General features: G+C 50.8%; 1 protein-coding gene across 2 annotated transcripts in view; it reads left to right on the top strand.

Annotated features, from left to right (window-relative positions):
• Positions 1 to 67: 67 nt before the first annotated feature.
• ELF4 (E74 like ETS transcription factor 4) overlaps positions 68 to 19,581 on the top strand; it is a 40,032-nt gene continuing 20,518 nt past the window's right edge. Inside the window, exon 1 of one of the 2 annotated variants that reach the window (XM_023734290.1) lies at positions 68 to 190. Coding sequence is in view for 1 of the 2 variants with exons in the window: in XM_023734291.1 (XP_023590059.1) it covers positions 19,197 to 19,235 (39 nt within the window). In the remaining variant the exon portion in view is untranslated. Of the gene's footprint in view, positions 191 to 18,748; positions 19,236 to 19,581 lie in introns of those variants that run through there. The other variant, XM_023734291.1, reaches the window with a different exon arrangement.

Genomic DNA, 19,581 nt, shown 5'->3' with positions numbered 1-19,581 from the left:
GGCGGCCGCGGGACCGATCGACCCGGCGCCGTGCTCAACTTCCACTTCTCCTTTCGCCGGCGCCTCTAGCTCGGCCCGGCTTCCGAGGGCAGCAGGCTGCCCGGCCGGGTTGGGGACCCGCGTCGCGGCCCCCGGAGCGGGGAGGGAACCCCGGCGACCGACCCTGGCCGTAAGTTACCGGTGGCCTCAGGTACGTCGATGGCGCCGGCTCTTGGTGCCTTCGGAGACCTGAAAGGGTTTGCTGGCGGGGAAGGCGGGGAAGGCGGGAGGGCGCCGGGGCCCCAGAGTGGAGGGGCTGGGGCCCGGGGACGGGTGGGGGCGACGCGGCGGGGACAGTCCGCTCTGGCCTTGCCCTGCGCGGGCTCCTGACCCGGGGTCAGAAGTGGACTCGGTTTCCTGAGGTGGGTGGGGGAGAATTTCCCCGCGCCCCGGGCAGCCCGGGTTCCGTGACAGGGCCGATGGTGACACGGACCCTCAGAAGCTCGGTGCCCGAGGGCAGGCGTCTGGGCCAGGCTGTGACGGGGCTGCTGGACTGAGCAGGCGGCCCCTAGGGCTTTGGGGAGCAGGCGCTTTGGGGTGAAAAAAAAAAAAAGAAGAAGAAGAAGAAAAGAAAAAACTTATGACTTGGATCATTGGATCGCCAAAATAGAGACCTCTTGGCAGGGGCCGGAGTTTCCGTGTGAGCCAGCCGCCAGCCTTCCCGCTCCGGCGTTCCCGCTCTCCCGGCTTCCCCCGCCTCTCTGTTCCCTCCCTGCTGCCGCCAAGGGGACTCAGCTGCCCCACAGCGCGGCGGTCCCCTGCGGTCAGCGCCTGGCTTTCAGGGGACTGCTCGGCCAGTAGCCGCTCAGCCACACCCTAGCCCTGTTGCCCTTTCCTCACGACTCTATGCCGGGATCTGGCCTTCCTGACCAGAGTCACCTCCTGACCCCTTGGCACCTCGGCCCAGCGAGGTTCTGGGGCTGCTTAACCCCTCCTCACCACACCCCAGCCGAGGGATTTGATTTGATGGCCCTTTGATTCCTGCCCCTCATCCCTCTGCCCGGGATAGAGGCCTGTCTGGTCCTGCAGCTTCTTCTGGTTAATGTTTGACAGTTCATTGTGGCTAATCATTTTAATTAGCTCTTAAAGTGGGGAGGAACAGTTAACCTTGGACTTCTCGATTTTGGCCTGGTGGGGCCTCAAATGGGAGGGGTGCTGGGGAGGTAAGAGCGGAAGTGAGGTCATCACCCTGAGGGCTCCAGTGAGCCACCACTGCTCAGAGCTACCACTGCTCAGCCCCAACAGCTGGCGGGCACGCCCAGCGGGGACTTACCTCCTTCGAGCTGACCCCCTGGCCTGAGCGCCAGGCTGGGGATGGGTAATGAAGGGAACAGTCTAGCTCTCCCTGTTGGGGAGACAGGACACTCTGGCACTGAAAATGCCCAGGGAACACGTATGCCTAGCAAGAATGCGGCTCCCTCCTTTCAGTAGTTACACAGGGTTTGACCAGTTACAAAGTGCTTTCTCAACCATTCATTCCGGGGACCCCGGGCAGAGACACTGTGGCGGGAGCTGTCTTGAGTTAAGTGAAGATTATCAGGGAGGGCCTCCTATCCCAGCCAGTGTGGGGAAGAGGCTGCCTTGCCTGTGGTTGTCTCTGGGGCTGGGTTCAAAGCCTGGGATGTCTTGGGGTGGGGGTGGGGGGCGTTGAGCAGGCTCCACGTTGCCACCCTCACCCAGCCTCTCGCTGTGAACCGAAGGAGTGGCTTGTTTGCAACTATGTCTGGCATTCCTCCCACTGCTACGCTGTGTTTGCTTGGTGGTTGTGAAGGAACTGGCGCCCACCCCTGGGCAAGCTGAGAGCCCGAAACCCACCCTCCTTCTGGCCAGCCTTAAGTGGTGACACAGTAGCTTGTGTCCCCTCTGTCATGTATTGGGATCTAAAAGTGAGGGTGGTCTGTCACTCACGGGCCTGATTGATGGGATGTCCCAAATGCCCCCCCAACCTGCAAAATCCAGAACTTTTATCCCCAAGAGGCCCGGCCAGAAGCTGGCTAAGATGCTTGCTTTCCCAGGACCCGACCATGTGGGTTTAACCCCAGCTCTCTTATTTGCTAGCTATGTGATCCCAGTCAATTGTATGCCTCAGTTTCCTCACCTGTCAAACGAGACCTGCCTCATAAGGTTGTGATGAGGATCAACTGCGTTCAGCCATAGAAGTAGCTTATTAGAACTTACTACGGTGTATGACTACGTGCGCTGGGCACATAGTAAGCATGAAGTAGCATTATGATATTGTTTCATACACAGTCTAAGACTCAGCTTCCATTCAACTCAGCAAACATTTACTGAGGGCCAGTCCCAACACTGGGCAGCAGCCAAGTGGGAGTGAGGAAATAGGAAGATGAAGAAGACACCACTGGCCTTCCAGGACCGTGTGCCCCTTCTTGTGTGGGCTGGACTGGGGGTGGGCAGCGTGGGAGGGGGCCGGGGAGAGTGATAAAGAACAATAATTTAAAGCCAGGCTGGAATCTCCGAGCCAGTACTGAGAGCCAGGCACCCAGACTTGGGGGCTTCTCCTTGCCTGAGTTCTGGGACTTGAGTGAAAGAGAGAGACAGGGAGACCTGGTCCCTGCATGAGCTGCAGGTAACAAGCATTCTGAGGTGTGGTTTGTTGGCATTACTTAGGGCCACCCCCTAAACACACCTGTAGTAGCCCCCTGGAGTAGCAGGGCCCATGCCTGCCAAGTCTCCTGCATATCCCCCTGGTGTCCCCCACTGAGCTGAGCTGGGCCTGGGTCAGCCTTCTCTCCCCAGGCTCAGGCCTGACCCCAACCTGGGCTTGACTCTCTTGCCTGGATTTCTAAGCTGCAAAGAGGTTTCTGGCTTCACTGCCAATTTATTCCCTTTGTGGCTCTCAGACTGAAAACTAGTCCCGCAGGGGAGAAAGAAAACTCATCTGAGGTACCCAGAATTCCATGGGCGCTTTCCTAGGGGTCAGGGGCTTTTCTCATCAACACCAACCCGCCCGAAACTCTCTGGCTGCTGAGCCTCGTGGGGCCTGTAATAGCGGACACACCGCTAATGCCCTGTAGCTTGGGCCCCAGCGCCGGTTGCCAAGGAACTGCTGGTCGGAGTGCTTATGAGGGTTCTAACCTCATAGGGGCTGCTAAGCTTCAGTTCCACTGACATTTATTAACACCTACTGTGTGCCCAACCCGTGCTAGGCTCCGTGGGGGAGAGATGACTAAGACACCGAAACAATCAGAGGCGAGGACAAGCAGCCAGGCCGGTGACTGGCCAGGTGCTAATTGTGCTCCTTGGAGCAGGGGCCAGATGCGGCTGGGACTCGAGGTCAGCGGCAGCTGGAGCAGGGGGGGAAGGCTCTGTGAGGGACTCAGGGCTTGAGCTAGACCTTGAAGGGGGGCGGGGGGGGGCGCGGGGGAGACTTGGCTAGGCAGAAAAGGGAGAAAAGGCTCCTTTCTCTCTATTCCCTGGCCACCGACTGACCTTTGAAGGCTGGATAATTGTTTGGCAAATGCATGTCACATAAAAGACCAGGTCAGTGAGTGTGGGTGGCTCAGTGCACACCCCGATCTCCACTTCAGGGGATACAAAGTGGTTGGCCCAGACAGTGAGCCCGGAGTGTATTGATAAGACACAAAAGGTGGCCAGCTTTCCTGCCACCCAAGCTGAAGGGATTTCACTTTGAAAACCCCCTCCCCAACACAAGCCCTGGGAAAGGGGGAGGGGAGGGGAGAGGTGTGGGGGACCAAAGGGACAGGGAAACTGGCAAGCCACAGGTGTTCACGGCAGGTACGGGCTGGCCGAGTTCCACTTTTCTCCAGGGTTCTGGGAATTTTCTGGAAGCCCTGAGGTTCAGGTGGAGGACAGCTCTTTTCATAATTGTTCCCCCCTCAGCCAGCTGGGAATTTAAGGGTCTAGAGGGTCCCACATGTTCCTGCCTGGACCACCCGGGCAAGGGCAAGGACTAACCATGTATTTGTTCTGCTGCTTTTGTGTCTCCCTCGGTGAATAGAACATGGCTGGGTGTAGAGGGGGACTTGGCCGTTGTTGGGTTTAATGGAATAAAAGCACTCGGACGCACAAACAGGCCCCTCATGGCTTCTCCTCTCACTGCCCTCTTGCCCAGCCTCCTCCTCGGCACATTTCAACGCTGCAGGCACATACCAGAGTGCCCTGACTGTTTGGTTGGGAAATTGTGTCCCAAGGTGAATTTCTTGGCAGAGAGAACCCAGTCTGCTCCCAGGGTGAGGAGGAGGGTCAGGCAGCGGGAAAGGGTATTTTGCACTGGAGGGTCTGCAAGGGAAGGCATCGGAACATTTCTCAGAGAGATTAACAAGAAGCAGGTTAGTTTAAGCAGCTTGCCCAAGTTGAGCAAGCTTTGCCTTGGGCTCCCACCTTCTTGGTGGACCGTTTTCTTGCCCCAGTGCTGGCTCCTCCTGCCTCTCAGTCTGTCTGCTTTCCTGGAGCCTCCTTTCCTATTCCAATCTGACCCAATATCCTTCACGAGAAGTGTTACTGACAAGTGGAGGAAGAGCACAAGCTCTGAGTTCATATCCCAGAAGTACCACTTCCTAGCTGTGTGACTGTGCGCTATCACTTAACCTCTCTGGGTCTCAGTGCCCACCTCACAGGGTTGGAGTGAGGAGTAAATGAAATAATGCATATAAAGCACTCCGCATAGTGCCTGGCACATAGTAACCACCCAGTAAGTATTAGCAGTGATTATTCCTGTGGTTATGATTATTGTTGTTATCATTTTCCCTTCGCATACTCTTGACTTTGCCAGGATCCTGAGATCAATCACTTCTCTGGCAGTGCTGGCAGGGCACACTACACTCCTTCTTGAAACCGGGAGTTTACTTTTGGTGAACTCTGCCATTGCACAGGGTAAGATGGGAGTGCCGAGGGAGATCTGCGCGTGTGTGGAATACAAAGTCTTTCTGAGTGGCAGGCAGTGGTATAGTAAAGAGTGACCCTCAAGTCTTTAATATTTGTATTAGCAGTGTCATCTTTATCTCTTCACCATTTTCATCTTGAGTATCCTCTTCAGAAATAAGAGTAAATTAGTCTCTTTGAGAAGACTAACGTTCTACCCCCTGGGAACTATTTAGCAATCATCAGTTCATTATTACCCTACTGAGTATAGAATTGTGGGAGCTGACTGGCCAACCACCGCTCACTTTCTCCCTCCTTTCTCTAGAATAGATGACGGGTCAGTCCTGGGCCAATGCCCAGAGGCCTTGGGTTGGGGCCGGGGCACTGTCTTTGCCCAGAAGAGTTCCCAGGGGGCTGTGGGCCATTCCCATCCCAAAGGCCCACCAGAAAGTAACTTGGAGGTTCCATCTGCTATTGAATGGACTGTGTTTGCTTGAGGCTCTGTGGCCACCCACAGGGGCAGACAGCCCAAGATAAACTGGACCACCCTTGAGCAGAGTGCTCCACACAGTCCCTTAGTCTCAGCTCATCACGTTAGAACTGCTAGGCCTTGGGGGATGGGAGGGTGGGCAATTAGTCTTAACCTCCCCAAATTCCTGATGACCTGATAAGAAGGAGGTACTTAGACATAGACTTAGGAGGTAATCTGTCTTTTTCCCATAATGCCCCCTGAGGATAAGAGAGGCTAGTTCAGCTCTGCTGATTTTGTGAGAATCCATGCCCAGAAAACACCTGTCTCATTAGGGACCACTTTATTGGCGCCACTCTGATCCTAAAAAAAAAAAAACACAACAGGCCCAGCCCCCTGCTCTGAAGGATCTAAACCCAATTCTAGGGTGTAGTAATACACATGCACTTAGCCCCATAGCAGGAGGGAGGTGACCTGCCAACTAGCCCAGGGCACTTAATGTCTGTAGATGGGTGATGATGGGTCCGATGGCGTGGCTAGAGAAAGATCATTCTTCCCCTTCAGCTTAATTGGGGAAGGCTTCCTGGAGGGGAGAGGGCAGATGACCTTTCAAAAGAGGAAAGAGAGATTATTGGCTGTGCTATAGGGGCATTCCAGGCTAGGTGGGACAATAACGTTGGCATGGGAATGGGCAAAAGATAAAACAACACAAGCCCATTAGACTCAGCACACACTATAAGTCCCAAGGTTCAGACCTGGTCTATACTGGTGGCACCAAGGAATGTTTTCTGAAGAGTGTAGGTGTTCTTATTTCTTTTATCTTATACTTTTTTGGTGTGTCTCTTACAGGCAGTATATAACATTGGGTTTAATGTTTTTAGGATCTTATAGGATTGTTACGAGGATTTAATTACATATAAAGCACTTAGAACAATGCCTAGCACATAGTATGTACTTTATTGCTATTACATAGCAATAGTAATATGTAATAAAATTACATCGTGTGTGCTGCTAGTGTTACTGTTATTTTACCCAATCTGGGGTCCTTTCCCTTTCCTTCTATTCAACAGCTTTATTGAGGTACTATTAACATGCAGTACACCACAAATATTTAAGTGTGTTATCTGATCATTATTTACATATGTATACAGCCAAGAAACCATCACAAAAATCAAGATAGTAAACATATCCATCACCCCCAAAAGTTTCCTCGTGCTGCTTTGTAATCCCTCCTTCTCATCCCCAGGTGACCACTGATCTGCTTTCTGTCACTGTAGATTAGTTAGCATTTTCTAGAGTCTTATATAAATGGAATCATATATATATATATATATATATAGTATGTACTCTTTTTTTTTTTTGGTCTGGTTTCACTCAGCATACTTATTTTAAGATTCATCCGTGTTGTATATATCAATATTTCGTTCCATTTTATTGCTGAGTAGCATTCCATTGTCCATCTATTCATCAGTTGATAGGCATTGGTGGGTTTTTTTTTCCCCCCCAATTGTTTGCTATTGCAGACAAAGCTGCTATGAACATTTGTGGACAAATCTTTCTACGGATATATATTTCCTTTTCTCTTGGTTAAATACCTAGGAGTGGAATGGCTGGATCACATGGTAGTTGTGTGTTCAACTTTTTAAGAAACTGCCAAATTGTTGTCCAAAATGGCTTTACCATTTTACATTCCCGCCAGCAGTGTATGATGGTTCCAGTTGCTCTACATCCTCACCAACACTTGGTATGGTCGGTCGGTCTTTTTAATTTTAGCCATCCTAGTAGGTATCTCATTGATAAACAGCGTTCCAGATTTTGAACATCTTTTCATGTTATTTGTTCTTATTTGTCACCCATATATCTTCTTGGGTGAAGTGTACATTCAAATCTTTTGCCGATTTTTAAACTGAGTTGTTTTCCTGTAGTTGAGTTTTGAGAATTCTTTATATATTCTGGATACAAGACCTTTATCAGATACATGTTTTGTAAAGATACTTTCTCCTGGTCAATGGTTTGTCTTTCATTCAGTGTCTTTTGAAGAGCAAAAGTTTTTAATTTTGATGCAGTCCAATTTCTCATTTTTCCCTTTTATGTGTTGTAGCTAAGAATTCTTCATCTAGCCCTAAATCACAAATATTTTCTCTTGTTTTCTTCTAGAAGTTTTAGGTTTACATTTAGATCTATGATACATTTTGAGTTAATTTTTGTATATGGTGAGAGGTAGGGATCTGAATTATTATTATTATTTGCATGTGGATATCCAATTGTTCCAGCTCCATTTGTTGAAAAGGCTATCCTTAGTCTACTGCAGTTTCTTCGCACCTTTGTAAAAAATCGGAAACCCTGGTGGCGTAGTGGTTAACAGCTATGGCTGCTAACCAAAGAGCTCAGCAGTTCGAATCCACCAGGCACTCCTTGGAAACTCTATGGGGCAGTTCTACTCTGTCTCACAGGGTTGCTATGAGTCGGAATCGACTCAACGGCAATGGGTTTGTTTTTTGGTTTTGTAAAAAATCAGTTGTCCTTATGTATGTGGGCTTATTTCTGGACTCTATATTCTGTTCCATTAATTTGTTTATCTTTACACCAATACCAGATTGTTTTGATTACCGTAGCATTATAGTAATTCTTGGAATCGGGTAGTGTTAGCCCTCCAACTTTGTTCTTCTATTTCAAAGTTGTTTTTTGACTATTTTAAGTCCTTCGCAATACCATATGAATTTTAGAATCAGACTGTCAATGTCATTTTCTTTTAATACTTGAATTTATCCTGTTTACATTAATTTTTATAACAGATATGCTTGAACTTACTTTTATAATTTTGGTTGTCCCTGATGTCATTTTAGAAGATGCTTATCTTTTCACTGATATTCTTAGGCTAAAGAGTTCCTTAACTTTACTATCCATTTGTAAAATAGGACTATTTATTGTTTGCTTTTAATTTATAGCACATTTTTGGTGAATGGGTCCATGATTATCTGCTCTATACATGACTTTATAGATGTCCGTCATATGCTTTTTCAGCCTTGTCTGTCTAGATAACAAAAGGCTTCTTTAAAAAGTTTGTCTTCATGTAGTTATCCTCATACCCCATTCTCTTGAATCATTTTAGTTCTCTAGAGCTGATCGAGCATCCTGAAGTCCAGTGATCAGACCCGGACCTAGTATTTCTAGGGTGGAAACACTGTGGTTTTGTACAAAGAGAGAATACTTTGATGATGACCTCATCAACTATCTTCTCGATGCTGCTTGGAATAAATGACTCTAGCTGATAGATGTTGCCCCTAATAGAGGCTTGGAGCAAGAGAGGAAGAGTAATGTTTGAGTCCTGGAGACCTTTGCCCCCTAACTCTACCCCACCCCCACCCTTACACTATAGCCCTAAAATCTCTCAGGACCTGTGGTCTCTTTTCTAGAGATCTCATGCAGGTTGAGCATTTACATGGACTTCCTTCATGAACGCCCAGACCTATGTTAGAGTCAGGAGAAGATGAATTAGGCCTTTATCTCATGGATTTTACTGTCTGTTGGAGAAAAAAGACATACACATGAAATGATTAAAGAGTAATTCAAGACTCTGTGGTATTCAGAGATCTTGTGGTAGAATTTAAGGGCTATGGGAGTTTAGAGAAGGGGGTTATGGGTGAGGACTATAGTTATCAGGGTGTAACCAGCTCCACTGGGTTGAGGGACTTGATTGGGATCTTGCTGGATGGGCACTATTTGATTAGCCAAAAAGGAGCAGCAAAGGCATGGCAGGCCTGAGAAACTCCGTGAATGAGCTTGGAATGTTCCCTCAGGGGACCGTGAGGAGACCAGTGGGCATGAAGCCCAGGCTTGAGTTGGGAAATCATGGGAAATAAGGCTGAGTAGGTAGGGTGGGGTCAGACTGTGAGGGACCTTTGGAAACCAAGCAGATGCTTTGGACTCAAAGGCTCTGCTGGGTACGGCTGGTGTGACCACGGCCATAGATCTAAATGTGTGCCCTGGAGTAGGAGCTGGCCCTGGTTCAGAGGCTGAGGGAGGAGCTAGTCAGAGGCAGAGCCAAGACTGGAACTTCGTCTTCCTCAGTCCCAGTCAAGTGGGTTTGCTGTTGTACCAGCCCCAGTTTTTAGCTTTGCAAAGGGCTTTCACAGTCACTCCATATACTTTCCTCACAGAGACCACAGGCAGGGGAAGTAGATGGAGAAGGCCAGCTCGCTCCATGGCTAATAGTGTGACAGGAGGTAGAGCCACAGAAAAGCACTCCCTAGTTCACCGGTGGGCCCCACTACTTGCCCCAGAGCCACTCTTAAGTTATAGCACGGTAGCTCCAGATGGCCTCTTAAAATGCAACTGTGTTAAGGAGAGCGGTGACACATTAACCTAATGCCAGCTATTAGTGCATTAACACGAAATGGTTTATGATTTTTCTGAGTGGTGGGGGTGCAGATTCCTGGGGGATGGGATGGTGGCCTGAGAGTTTTGATAGAAGGGAGAAGCGCGCTGCCCTGACTGCTACTAGGGTCAGTTAATACTCTGGGTAACATAAGGGCAGTAGTCAGGGGGGAAGCGAGGCCTGAGGCTGCAAGAGCCTTGTGACATGGCATGCCTGTGGTTGCACAGCCCATTAATGGCAAAATTGCCTGAGCAGAGTTTTTCCAAACTTTCCCGTCCAAGTGCCCCAGACCATTGAATAGTATCCTAGGGACCTAGGAGGACATAACCAGTTGTTGCTGAGTCAATTCCGACTCATGGTGACCCCATGTGTGTCAGAGTAGAACTGCACTCTATAAGGTTTTCAATGGCTGAATTTTCAGAAGTAGATCACCAGGCCTTTCTTCTGAGGTGCCTCTAAGTGGACTCCAACCTCCAATCTTTTGGTTAGCAGCTGAGCACATTACTGTTTGCCCCACCCAGAGATTCCTAGAAGGACCTTGTCTTGTAACATTTAAGTATGGCGTTGTATCCTAAGTGTGAATTTTGCAATCTACTGCCTAAAATATTAGTAATTATTTAAATAAAAAATATTTTGAGTGATTTCTCATTGAACAAAATGGAAGCCCCTGGAAGACGGGCAGAGCTGGTACTGCGGCTTTGACTCCTAGTCTGGGGCTTGGTCAGCGTTTACAAGCAGACCCTGCTCCTGGGGGATCCTGGGCAGGTTCGAACTTGACCTTTCAGGGTCTCAGCCCTTAGTGAAGCACGTTCATTTGCCTGCTGTCCCCATCTCTGTCCACCTTCTTGGTTCAGACCCAGTTGATAGAAAAATCTAGGCCCCTGTGTTCTGGGGGAAAGTCGTTTGACTTGCTCAGCAGTTAGCTCTGACAGCCTTTGGGTAAGTGAGCGGATCTCAGTGTGTGGGGTGGAGACAGCTTGGGACCCATGAGGCTCTGAAGTCTGGGTGTGGATTGGCCAAGACCAGGCCCCAGGACTTCCCAGTCTCGCCTCCTCCACCACACTCAGCCTTCAGCCCCTCATTCAGCCCCACCTTTAGCTTGGAGTGTTTATAGTGCTCCCCAGTTTGCCCTTGTTCATCTCCTGCTGGCTGGGGAACAGAAGAGCCACAGAGGTGCTCCAGGCCAAAGTTAGCCCCCTCAGTAACCCCAGCACCTCATTCCTGTTCCCCAATAACCTACAGATAGAGAAGATGACAATTCAACAAGAACACATGCCCTGCTCAGATTGGGCCAGCTGGATAAAACACTATGAATATTCAGGTTTCACTCTGGCAGGCAGAGCCCCAGGCTCCGAGGGCCTGTGCCAGGCAGCAGGTCTTTGTCCACACCCCCTGCCTTCCAGGGGCACGGAGAGGGCTCCAGGCTGCGGGTGCCTGTAGTGACGAAACCAGAACAGGTAGGGCCCTAGGCTGGCTGTCTGGGCTGGGCGGGGCGAGGCAGCCACTGGGTGAGGCCCAGATTCCCAAGGCTGATAAGGCAGCCTGTAAACACCCAGCAAGGGGAGGGGGCAGAGGGCAGGCAACCAGATGGCAGGAGAAGGAGGGGGGACCGGAGCCCAGGCCTCGCTACAGGAAGTGGGGCTTGATGTGGAAACATCCTGTCCAGTGGGGGCTAGACCGGTAGCCATCAGCGTTCACTCCCTCCACCATGGAGGCAAGTTCAAGCCCAAGGTGGGGCTGCCTGGGCACCAGGCCAAGAACCTGGTTCCTGGCATCTCCAAAGGACATGATCAGTGGGTCTCTATTATGGGTGGCTCCTCCACCCAGCACTGCTGGGGGTAAATCAGAACCAAGCTACCCCCTATGGAGACGCTCAGCAGTAGAATTGTCGGAGAGAAGTTGACTCTCACGAGAAAACCCTCGTCATCACCGTCAGTGAGGAGCATTGATTCCAAAGCAAGTTGTCTGGTGTGGAAGGCCTCCTGCTGCACTCCAAGAGGAGCCTCATATCTGACGCTCAGTTCTGCTCTGGCTTGCAGGGCTTTATAATTAGAACCTCGAAGTGGCAGAGCCTTTAGCGAGGGGTCACCAAGATTATCCGCTTCACTTTACAGATGGGGAAACTGAGACCCAGAGGAACAGGGATTGACCACATTACTGGCTGACCTGAAATGAAAACCCCTGTCACAGAGCGTTTGCCACTGCCTCCACTGTTGCTTGGAGCCCTGGTGGTGCGGTGGTTAAGAGCTCAGCTACCAACCAAAAAGGTCAGCGGTTGGAATCCACCAGCCGCTCCTTGGAAACCCTATGGGGGCAGTTCTATTCTGTCCATAGGATCGCTATGAGTTGGAATCGACTTGACGGCAATGAATTTGCTTTCTATTTTTCACCTTGTTGCTTAGGAGGCAGTGGTAGGATTCTCTCCTTCCATGTGGGAGACTCAGGTTCGATTTCCGGCCAATGCACCTCATGTGCAGCCACAACCCGTCTGTCAGTGGAGGCTTACATCTTGCAATGATGCTGAACAGGTTTCAGTGGAGCTTCTAGACTAAGACAGACTAGGAAGACAGGCCTGACAATCTCCTTCCAAAAATCAGCCAGTGAAAACCCTATGGATCACAACAGTCCAATCCACAACGGATCATGGGGATGGCCGCATTCTTCATTCTGTTGTGCATGGAGTTGCTGTGAGTTGGGGGCTGACTCGATGGCAGCTTTAGGTTCAGCCCCAAACCCTCAAGCACAAGGCTGGACTGGCCTTGCTCCCTTACCAGACCTTGGTCGTTATCCTTGCATAGGGTTATGGAGAGGCTGAGGGGAGGGGGGAAGAGCCTCAGAGTCATAAAGCAGGAGACCTGGCGTCTGGCCTGAGCTGCTCTGTCAACTTGTGTGTGGCCTGGGGTAAACTGCTGCCCTTCTCTGGGCCTCAGTTGTTGTTGTTGTTTTAAATGACAGCTTTATTGAGATATAGTTCACATACCATACAATTCACCCGTTTCAAGTGTACAATTCAGTGGATTTTAGTATATTCATAGAGTTGTGCAACCATCACCAGTATCTAATTTGAGAACATTTGTATCACCCCAGAAAGAAACCCTGTACCCATGAGCAATCACTCCGCATTTCCCTCTAACCCCTGGGCCTCAGTTTTGAAGAGACATTTGCTATGGAAGTATCTTGGAAACAAAACAGCAATGTTGTTCAGGCAGATGCTTACAATGTTGTTTAGCCCAGCTTACTGGGAGCTTAGATACTTAAAGACCCTACCACAGAGAAGAATTGGGTGGGCCCCGTGATCGAGCCCTTGGCCACAGGCCTGGCACAGATGAGGTGCTCAGGGCTGACTTTCCATAAATATTTGAATAAATATGTGAACCAACACCCCAAGATAACCAGACTTACATTCTGTGTAAGCTGAGAGGAAGTGTATATTTATGGGGCAGGGACCATGCCGTGGCTGCTCCAGGTCTGGGGCCAGACTATGAGGAACTCTCTGGAAGCAGTAGGCCCCAGAGGTACAAGAATAGAGTCAGCCTCCCACATCAACAGAGCTGAAAGCCCCCTACTCCACAATTCCTTTCCTCCTCAGCTGGCCACAGGAACTCAAATTGTTACCATTTTGGTGCGGACTTGACCCAGGAAGTTAGGATTCACTTATCAGAAAGAGCTTTGGTTGAGACTGAGGCCTCCAGGTGGATGGGACACAGGCCTGGGAAGTTTATGTCGAGGGGGCATCATAGAGGGTCTGAGCCTTCAAAGTAGAGTGTTGCAAGCAAGCCCCGAGCTAGGGATCCTAGCAGATGATCTCCAGCCTGGGGCAGTGGGAAAAGGATGGACTTTGAGGTCAAAGTCTGATGGCCTTGGTTTGAGTTTGGCCTCCACTGTTGACTGGCACCATGACCTTGGTCATGTTACTTCATCTTTTCTGAGCCTTACTTCTACTGTTTTTAAAATGGAAATACAGAAAGCAGAATTGTTATGAGAATTGATTTCAATTAAAACAAAGCTCAAAGAATATAGTCTTTGGAAATAAACCTGGGTTCAAACCACAGCTCAGCTACTTACTGAGCTACTTTGTAGGGTTGTTGTAAGAATTAAAGGAGATAGATAAGGTATGTAAAGTGCCTGGCACAGCACCATCCCCACAGCATGGATCCAATCAATGTAAATTCCCACCGCCTTCCCTATGCGCCATCCTGTGTCACCCGGTCATTTTTACTCTTTGGTCCCCTTCCCCCGAAGCAAGGGGAACAACTTGAAAGTGACAGCAGAGGGTTCAAAAGAAAAGCTTGCCCACATTTAAACAGACACCCACGTCCCCTGCCCTTCCCCCAACAGGGCGCATAGCAGAGTCCACCGTGGCCACACCCACCGTCCTGGGCACGGCACTAGCTCAGATCAGTGCCAACCCCACAAGCGCTTACCCTGAGCTGGTAGTGATCTCAAGTGCTTCCACACCTCTGCCCAGGCTAGATGTGCTTTCCAAACACGTGCCACCAGCTTTGAGTCAGGCTGTAACCAAACCCTAACTCAGGGCGTGCTCTGCAGATGTGGGGAGGAGCTGGCAGGAGCCCAGGTGCACATCCAGATGTTGTCTCTGAGGCTTCCTTGGCGTCCCTCACACCAGCTGTGGAACCGTATTTACGCCAGCTTGCAAGGGTGGAGAGGCAGGCTTGGGTTGTACAGGCACTCCCCTCGGGCCAATGGGGCCCTATGGCCAAGGGGCCGGGCTCCTATTTGTCCTTGGGGGCATGGAGGGAAAGGGGACAGGGAAAAGTGGGACTCTGCTCTCTTGAAAGGTGGCTTGGCTGGGCAGAGCTTTTGGCCAAACTTGCAAGAGGATGACCCCTCAGAACTGAGAGAGGTATCGAGACTGTCTTCCCATCCATAGTTTTGCCAGCCCATCTAGAACCATCATTCCTAGGGGCTTCCTTTGGCTTCTTTCATGGTATTTGACCCTCACAGAACCCTAACACCACAGGGGGACTAAGGCAATTATGTCCATCTGCCACTAGGCCTCCATCCCAGGCATCAAGGCTTCTAGAATCATCAGCATGTAGGATCTGTCCCCAGGAGGAGTGGCAAACGGGCAGAGGTCCAGGACCTCAGGCTGCTGTTGCTTTTCTGACCCATCACCTTGGGAAACCTCGGGCGCACGGCCCTACTGCTAGGGGCCCCACCTTGCAAGGGCAACTGGGAGGTATTTACAAGCATGTGTCACTACACCACATCAGCAGCTGCTACCGAATGGGACCGTTCCCTGTTCTATAACCTAGAAAATGCCACTACCCTTGACCTACATGTGATACAATACTTTGCTTTTCACTGTTGCCTCTGTACATTGGTGTCAGGGTTAAGCCCTCTGCAGAATTATGAAGTGACATTGATTTCAGCGTCATCTGCCCCTCCAAATCAGCCCCCCCTCATCCTCTTGCTTCAACTCGTCCTCCATCCGAAGCCACCCAGGGCCGGCCCCTACTGGACATTGCCCTCAGCTGCGGCATTTATATTCCTGTTTTTTGTCCAACCTTTCCAAGGCCAGGCTCCCTCTGCCCGCCCCCCCCACCACCACCAAGGTGAGAACTAGATAAAATGACAAACTCATTTCTACTCATCTGGTAACAGGAGAGGGTTTACAGAGACAGCCTCAGTCTGCCTTCCAGGGAAGACACCCCTCTCTACCTGCTCCCCGAGCCTGAAGCGGGGTGGTAGAGGAGCTGCTGGGGCATCCCCTTGTGTAGACAGCTGTCTCCTCAGCCTTCCTGCGAGGGATCCTCCCCTCTCTGCACTCTCTGACCTGTGTGGGGCAGGGGTGGGGCTGGGAGGGCCAGCAGGCCCTGAAGGGGAAACTGCTGAAACCCCTGGGACAGGAAGTGGCAGAGAGGGGCTGTTTCCTCTGGCAGAGCAGGGGTGCGGTGAGAGCTGGCCCTGTCTCCTGCTTAATTGTCTGCTGTAGGCCCTGGGCTGGTGGGGAGAGGTGAGAGCCCTTCTTTCTCCACCCCCAACCCACAGTGGAGGCTTTTGGCCACCAGACTGGGCGGGGGCGGCGGGGGGGGCGCAGTGGCTTTTTCAGAGGAGGCCATCTTCATTTTGCAGGGAGAGGAATTCAGAGTAAAGGGCAGACAGGTCAGCAGAAGGGAAGGGAGGTGTGGGGCAGGTGAGTATGGAGTGAAGGGGGCCCGCAGTGGCAGCGGAAAACCACAGCTGGGCAAAGGAACCTTCTGTGAGCTCTACCCTGAGAATAAAAGATCAGGGCTGTGCTGCTCAAAACTGGGTGAGTTGGAAAGGCAGCGGATTGCTGAGTCTCTGAATCACAGGGCTAGAAAGGACCTTAGACCACCTAGGCCAACCTCCTCCTTGTGCAGATGAAGAAACAGAGGCCCACAAAGCGGAAGTGACTTGCTCAAGGTCACATCATGAATCAGGGGCAGAGCCAACGCCAGAGCTCAGATCAGCCAACCCCAAACCAGGACTTTCTTTTATGAAAATCTACCACGTTTGTGTTTGGTGGCCCACATTTCCCTCCAGGCACCTCTACTTTCAAGTGCTGTATGACATTCTTGTCAGAAATGAAGTTAAATTTATTCACACTGAAGCGGTGGGGGGTGAAGCCTTTAGTCCAGGAGTCAGCAGAGTTTCTGCAAAGGGCCAGATAGTAAATACTTTAGGCTTTGCGGGCCATACAGTCTCTGTCACAACTACTCAACTCTACTGTCATAGCAGGAAAGCAGCATAGACATTTATATAAATGAATGAGCATGGCTGTGTTCCAATAAAACTTTATTTATGGACACTGAAATGTGAATTTCATAAAATTTTCATGTGTCTCAAAATATTACTCTTCTTTTGATTGTTTTCCAACTATTTAAAAATGTCAATGTTTTGCATTTTCAAGCTTTGGAATTTCAAAATAAAAAAAAGGAAAAACCATTCTTAGCTCACAGGCTGTATAAAAACACACAGCAGGCCGTATTTGGCTCCGGGGGCTGTAGTTTGCCGACCCCTGCTCCTGCTCAGTGGCGTCACTAGGGTTGGTGTCACCCAGTCCGGTAACTCATGGTGTCCCCCCCGCCGCGGACCTCCTCCTGTACTAGGACCATACAGAATCCTTAATCATGTTTTTTGTACTAACGTCACTCATAAACTGTCATTCCTGTATGTCACTGAATGTCATGGAAATAGTAGTGACACAAACAGCTAGCGAAATGAAAATTACACCTTTAAATTACAAATTCGCGTGCACAGCCTAAATGTACTTACGTAGTTTCCTGTGGTTAAAGTGAAAATTCGGTAAGAAAACAATAAAATTCGAAGGAAAAACGTTTAAGAACTGCATCAAAATCTTGTTCATTTTTAACGTGAAACTTTACGGTTACATGAGCTACATTAATGGATTCGGTTTGGAAAGCCGGCCTGAGAGAGCATGAGACAGAGCCAGCCACCATCTGAGCGAGCAGTTTCTGCTCTCAGGTCCTCCACCTTCTCTCTGCTCCTCCCTACCCAGGTTGGTACTGGCGACTTTTTAAGTTTGATTATTTTTCCCCACTTGGAAGGACTTTTAGAAATTTTAAATCAACCTCTCCTCTCTTGGAGGTTTCCACCAGCTGGAAGGTCCCGGGGACCTGTGCCTCCGGAGGGTGGGAGGGAAGGGGGGAGTTGTTCTCCAAGTTGAACTGCTCAGTCCAGGGCTCCAGAGGGCCGGGCTGCTTGGGATGTCGTTGGCAGTCTTTTTCCCTCTTGGGCTGTGTCCCCTTTTTCCCCAGCTCCAGAAGAGGTGTGTGCGTGTGCGCGCGCGTGTGCAAGTCCCGCGGCGCCGCCAGGTGCGCGGGCGCCTGGCTGGGCGCGGGGGAGGCGCGCGCGCCCCACGGCCGGCTGGAGGGGAGGTTGGTGTCACCCCCTTTGACAGTGTCCCTCGGTGCGGTCCGCACCCCCCCCGCACCCCCCTAGTTGACGCCACTGCCCCGATTTTAGTCTAAGAAATCAAGCTAAGGTGTTAGGAGGAGGAGGAGGAGCGAACATACCAGGTGAGGAGGAAGCAGGTAAGCCTTCGAAAAGGAGGTGACATTTGCTTTGATCTTGAAGGACGTGTGGGCATTGGACCCGCAGAAATCGAGGACGGACATATCAGGCCAAGGCGACAGCGTGAACAAAGGCATGGCGGAGGGCAGTCACTGTGAAAGCTGAATGTGTTCTGCACATTTTAGCCTCAGCAGAGGGAGAGGCGGCTTTGCTGAGGACGCTGAGACAATGAGGAGGGGAGGGAGAAGGGTGGCCTGGGAGGCACAGCGCCTAGCTGTGGGACCTTGAGCAAGTCATTTCCCCTTCCTCACGGACTCCTTGCCTGAAGTTGGAGAATAAGAGGGATGGATGTAGCGATCTTTCAGGACTCTGATTCAAGGAGAGACTTTCACGAATGCGGGTGAGGGGGAAGAAGGAACACCAGGAGCCTGTGAGGAATTCTGGAGCGGAAGCCGCTCTCCCTGTCCAGCCAGGCCCTGATACGCGGTCTTTCCATCTTATCTTTTCTTGCCCCCTCGCTTCTGCGGAGGGAACGCGGAGTGCGGGCCTTGCACCTCTGCCTTTTGCTTTTGTGGCCTGGGAAGTGGCCGGCGAGGGGAGGAGACATTTGACCAGGGCACCTGCGAGCGTGAAGCAGGTGGCAAGGCTGGGGACCGACCCCGTTGCGGCCCCTCTCACGTAGGGGAGTCCCGGATCGGAGCATCAGTTTCTAGGACACGCGCTGGCAGGGGCCTGTGACAAAGAACATTGTCCCTTCAATAAAAGTTATCTGACTTAATATCCTGTTGGTGCCGAGTCACATATTACCCCCCAGCTTCTAAAAAACCCACTAATTAATTTAATTAGTCTCTGGTCAATGTTCCTGTTCCTCCCTCCATCCCTCCCGCAACAATGAAAGCAAGCAGGCCTTCCCCGGGCGGGGGCGAGGGCGGGGGCGGGGTGTGTGCCATTCGAAGCCGTCCCTCGCTGGCTCATTCAGCGCCTGCGACTCTGCTACAGTATTGGGGCGGGATTATCGGCTGTGCCAGGCCAGGCCTGCTCCTTTGGCCCCTAAATGCTTGTCTAGGGCTCTCCTACCCTGCAGCCTCGGCCCCAGAGAAGACGAAGGTTAGCAAAAATAACTCTCTGGGCCCTCTCTTTCCCCCGTTAATCCTGGGTGTTTCGAGATAATCCCAACTTCAAAACGTCCAAACTGAACTGGCCTTCTTGCCATATCTCCTGCTCCAATCACTATCTTGGAACATTCTTACAGTGAGAACAGGCTACACAGCTTGGCGTCTCTACAGCTAATGTATTGCCCCATCGTCTGTCCGTTTTTTTTCCCGCAGGGTGGCTCCAGGATTCACTTCTGGGTTCCAGCTGCCTCATCTGGTCTCCTTTCATCTCCTCCATCCACAGATCCACTTACATACCCAGACCAATCTGATCTTCTTAAGACCTGCTTTCTTTATGCCCCTACCTTGCTCAAGAATCTACAGTAGCTCCCAGGTGCTTACCATACGAAGTTCAAATCCCACTGACTGGTGCATCTAGGCCCTATGCACTTAACCAATTTATTTCTCTGACTCCGCAGTCAACTCCCTCTCCTGCCTCTATAATCAAACCGATTTCTTCTCCCTACCATCAGTTGTATAACTCATTGCCGTCTAGTTGCCTCCGACTCATAGCGACCCTATAGGACACAGTAGAACTGCCCCATAGGGTTTCCAGGGAGCCCCCGGTGGATTTGAACTGCTGACCTGTTGGTTAGCAGCCATAGCTGTTAACCACTATGCCGCCAGGGTTTCCATCAATTGTATAGTTGTGGGTTATGCCTCCCACCCCCCCACCCCCC

Source organism: Trichechus manatus, unplaced genomic scaffold (genome assembly GCF_000243295.1).
Source record: "Trichechus manatus latirostris isolate Lorelei unplaced genomic scaffold, TriManLat1.0 scaffold00066, whole genome shotgun sequence".
NCBI classification, from domain to species: Eukaryota; Metazoa; Chordata; class Mammalia; order Sirenia; family Trichechidae; genus Trichechus; species Trichechus manatus.
The sequence above is the reverse complement of the archived record's forward strand: the minus strand, read 5'-3'. Positions and strand labels throughout refer to the sequence as shown.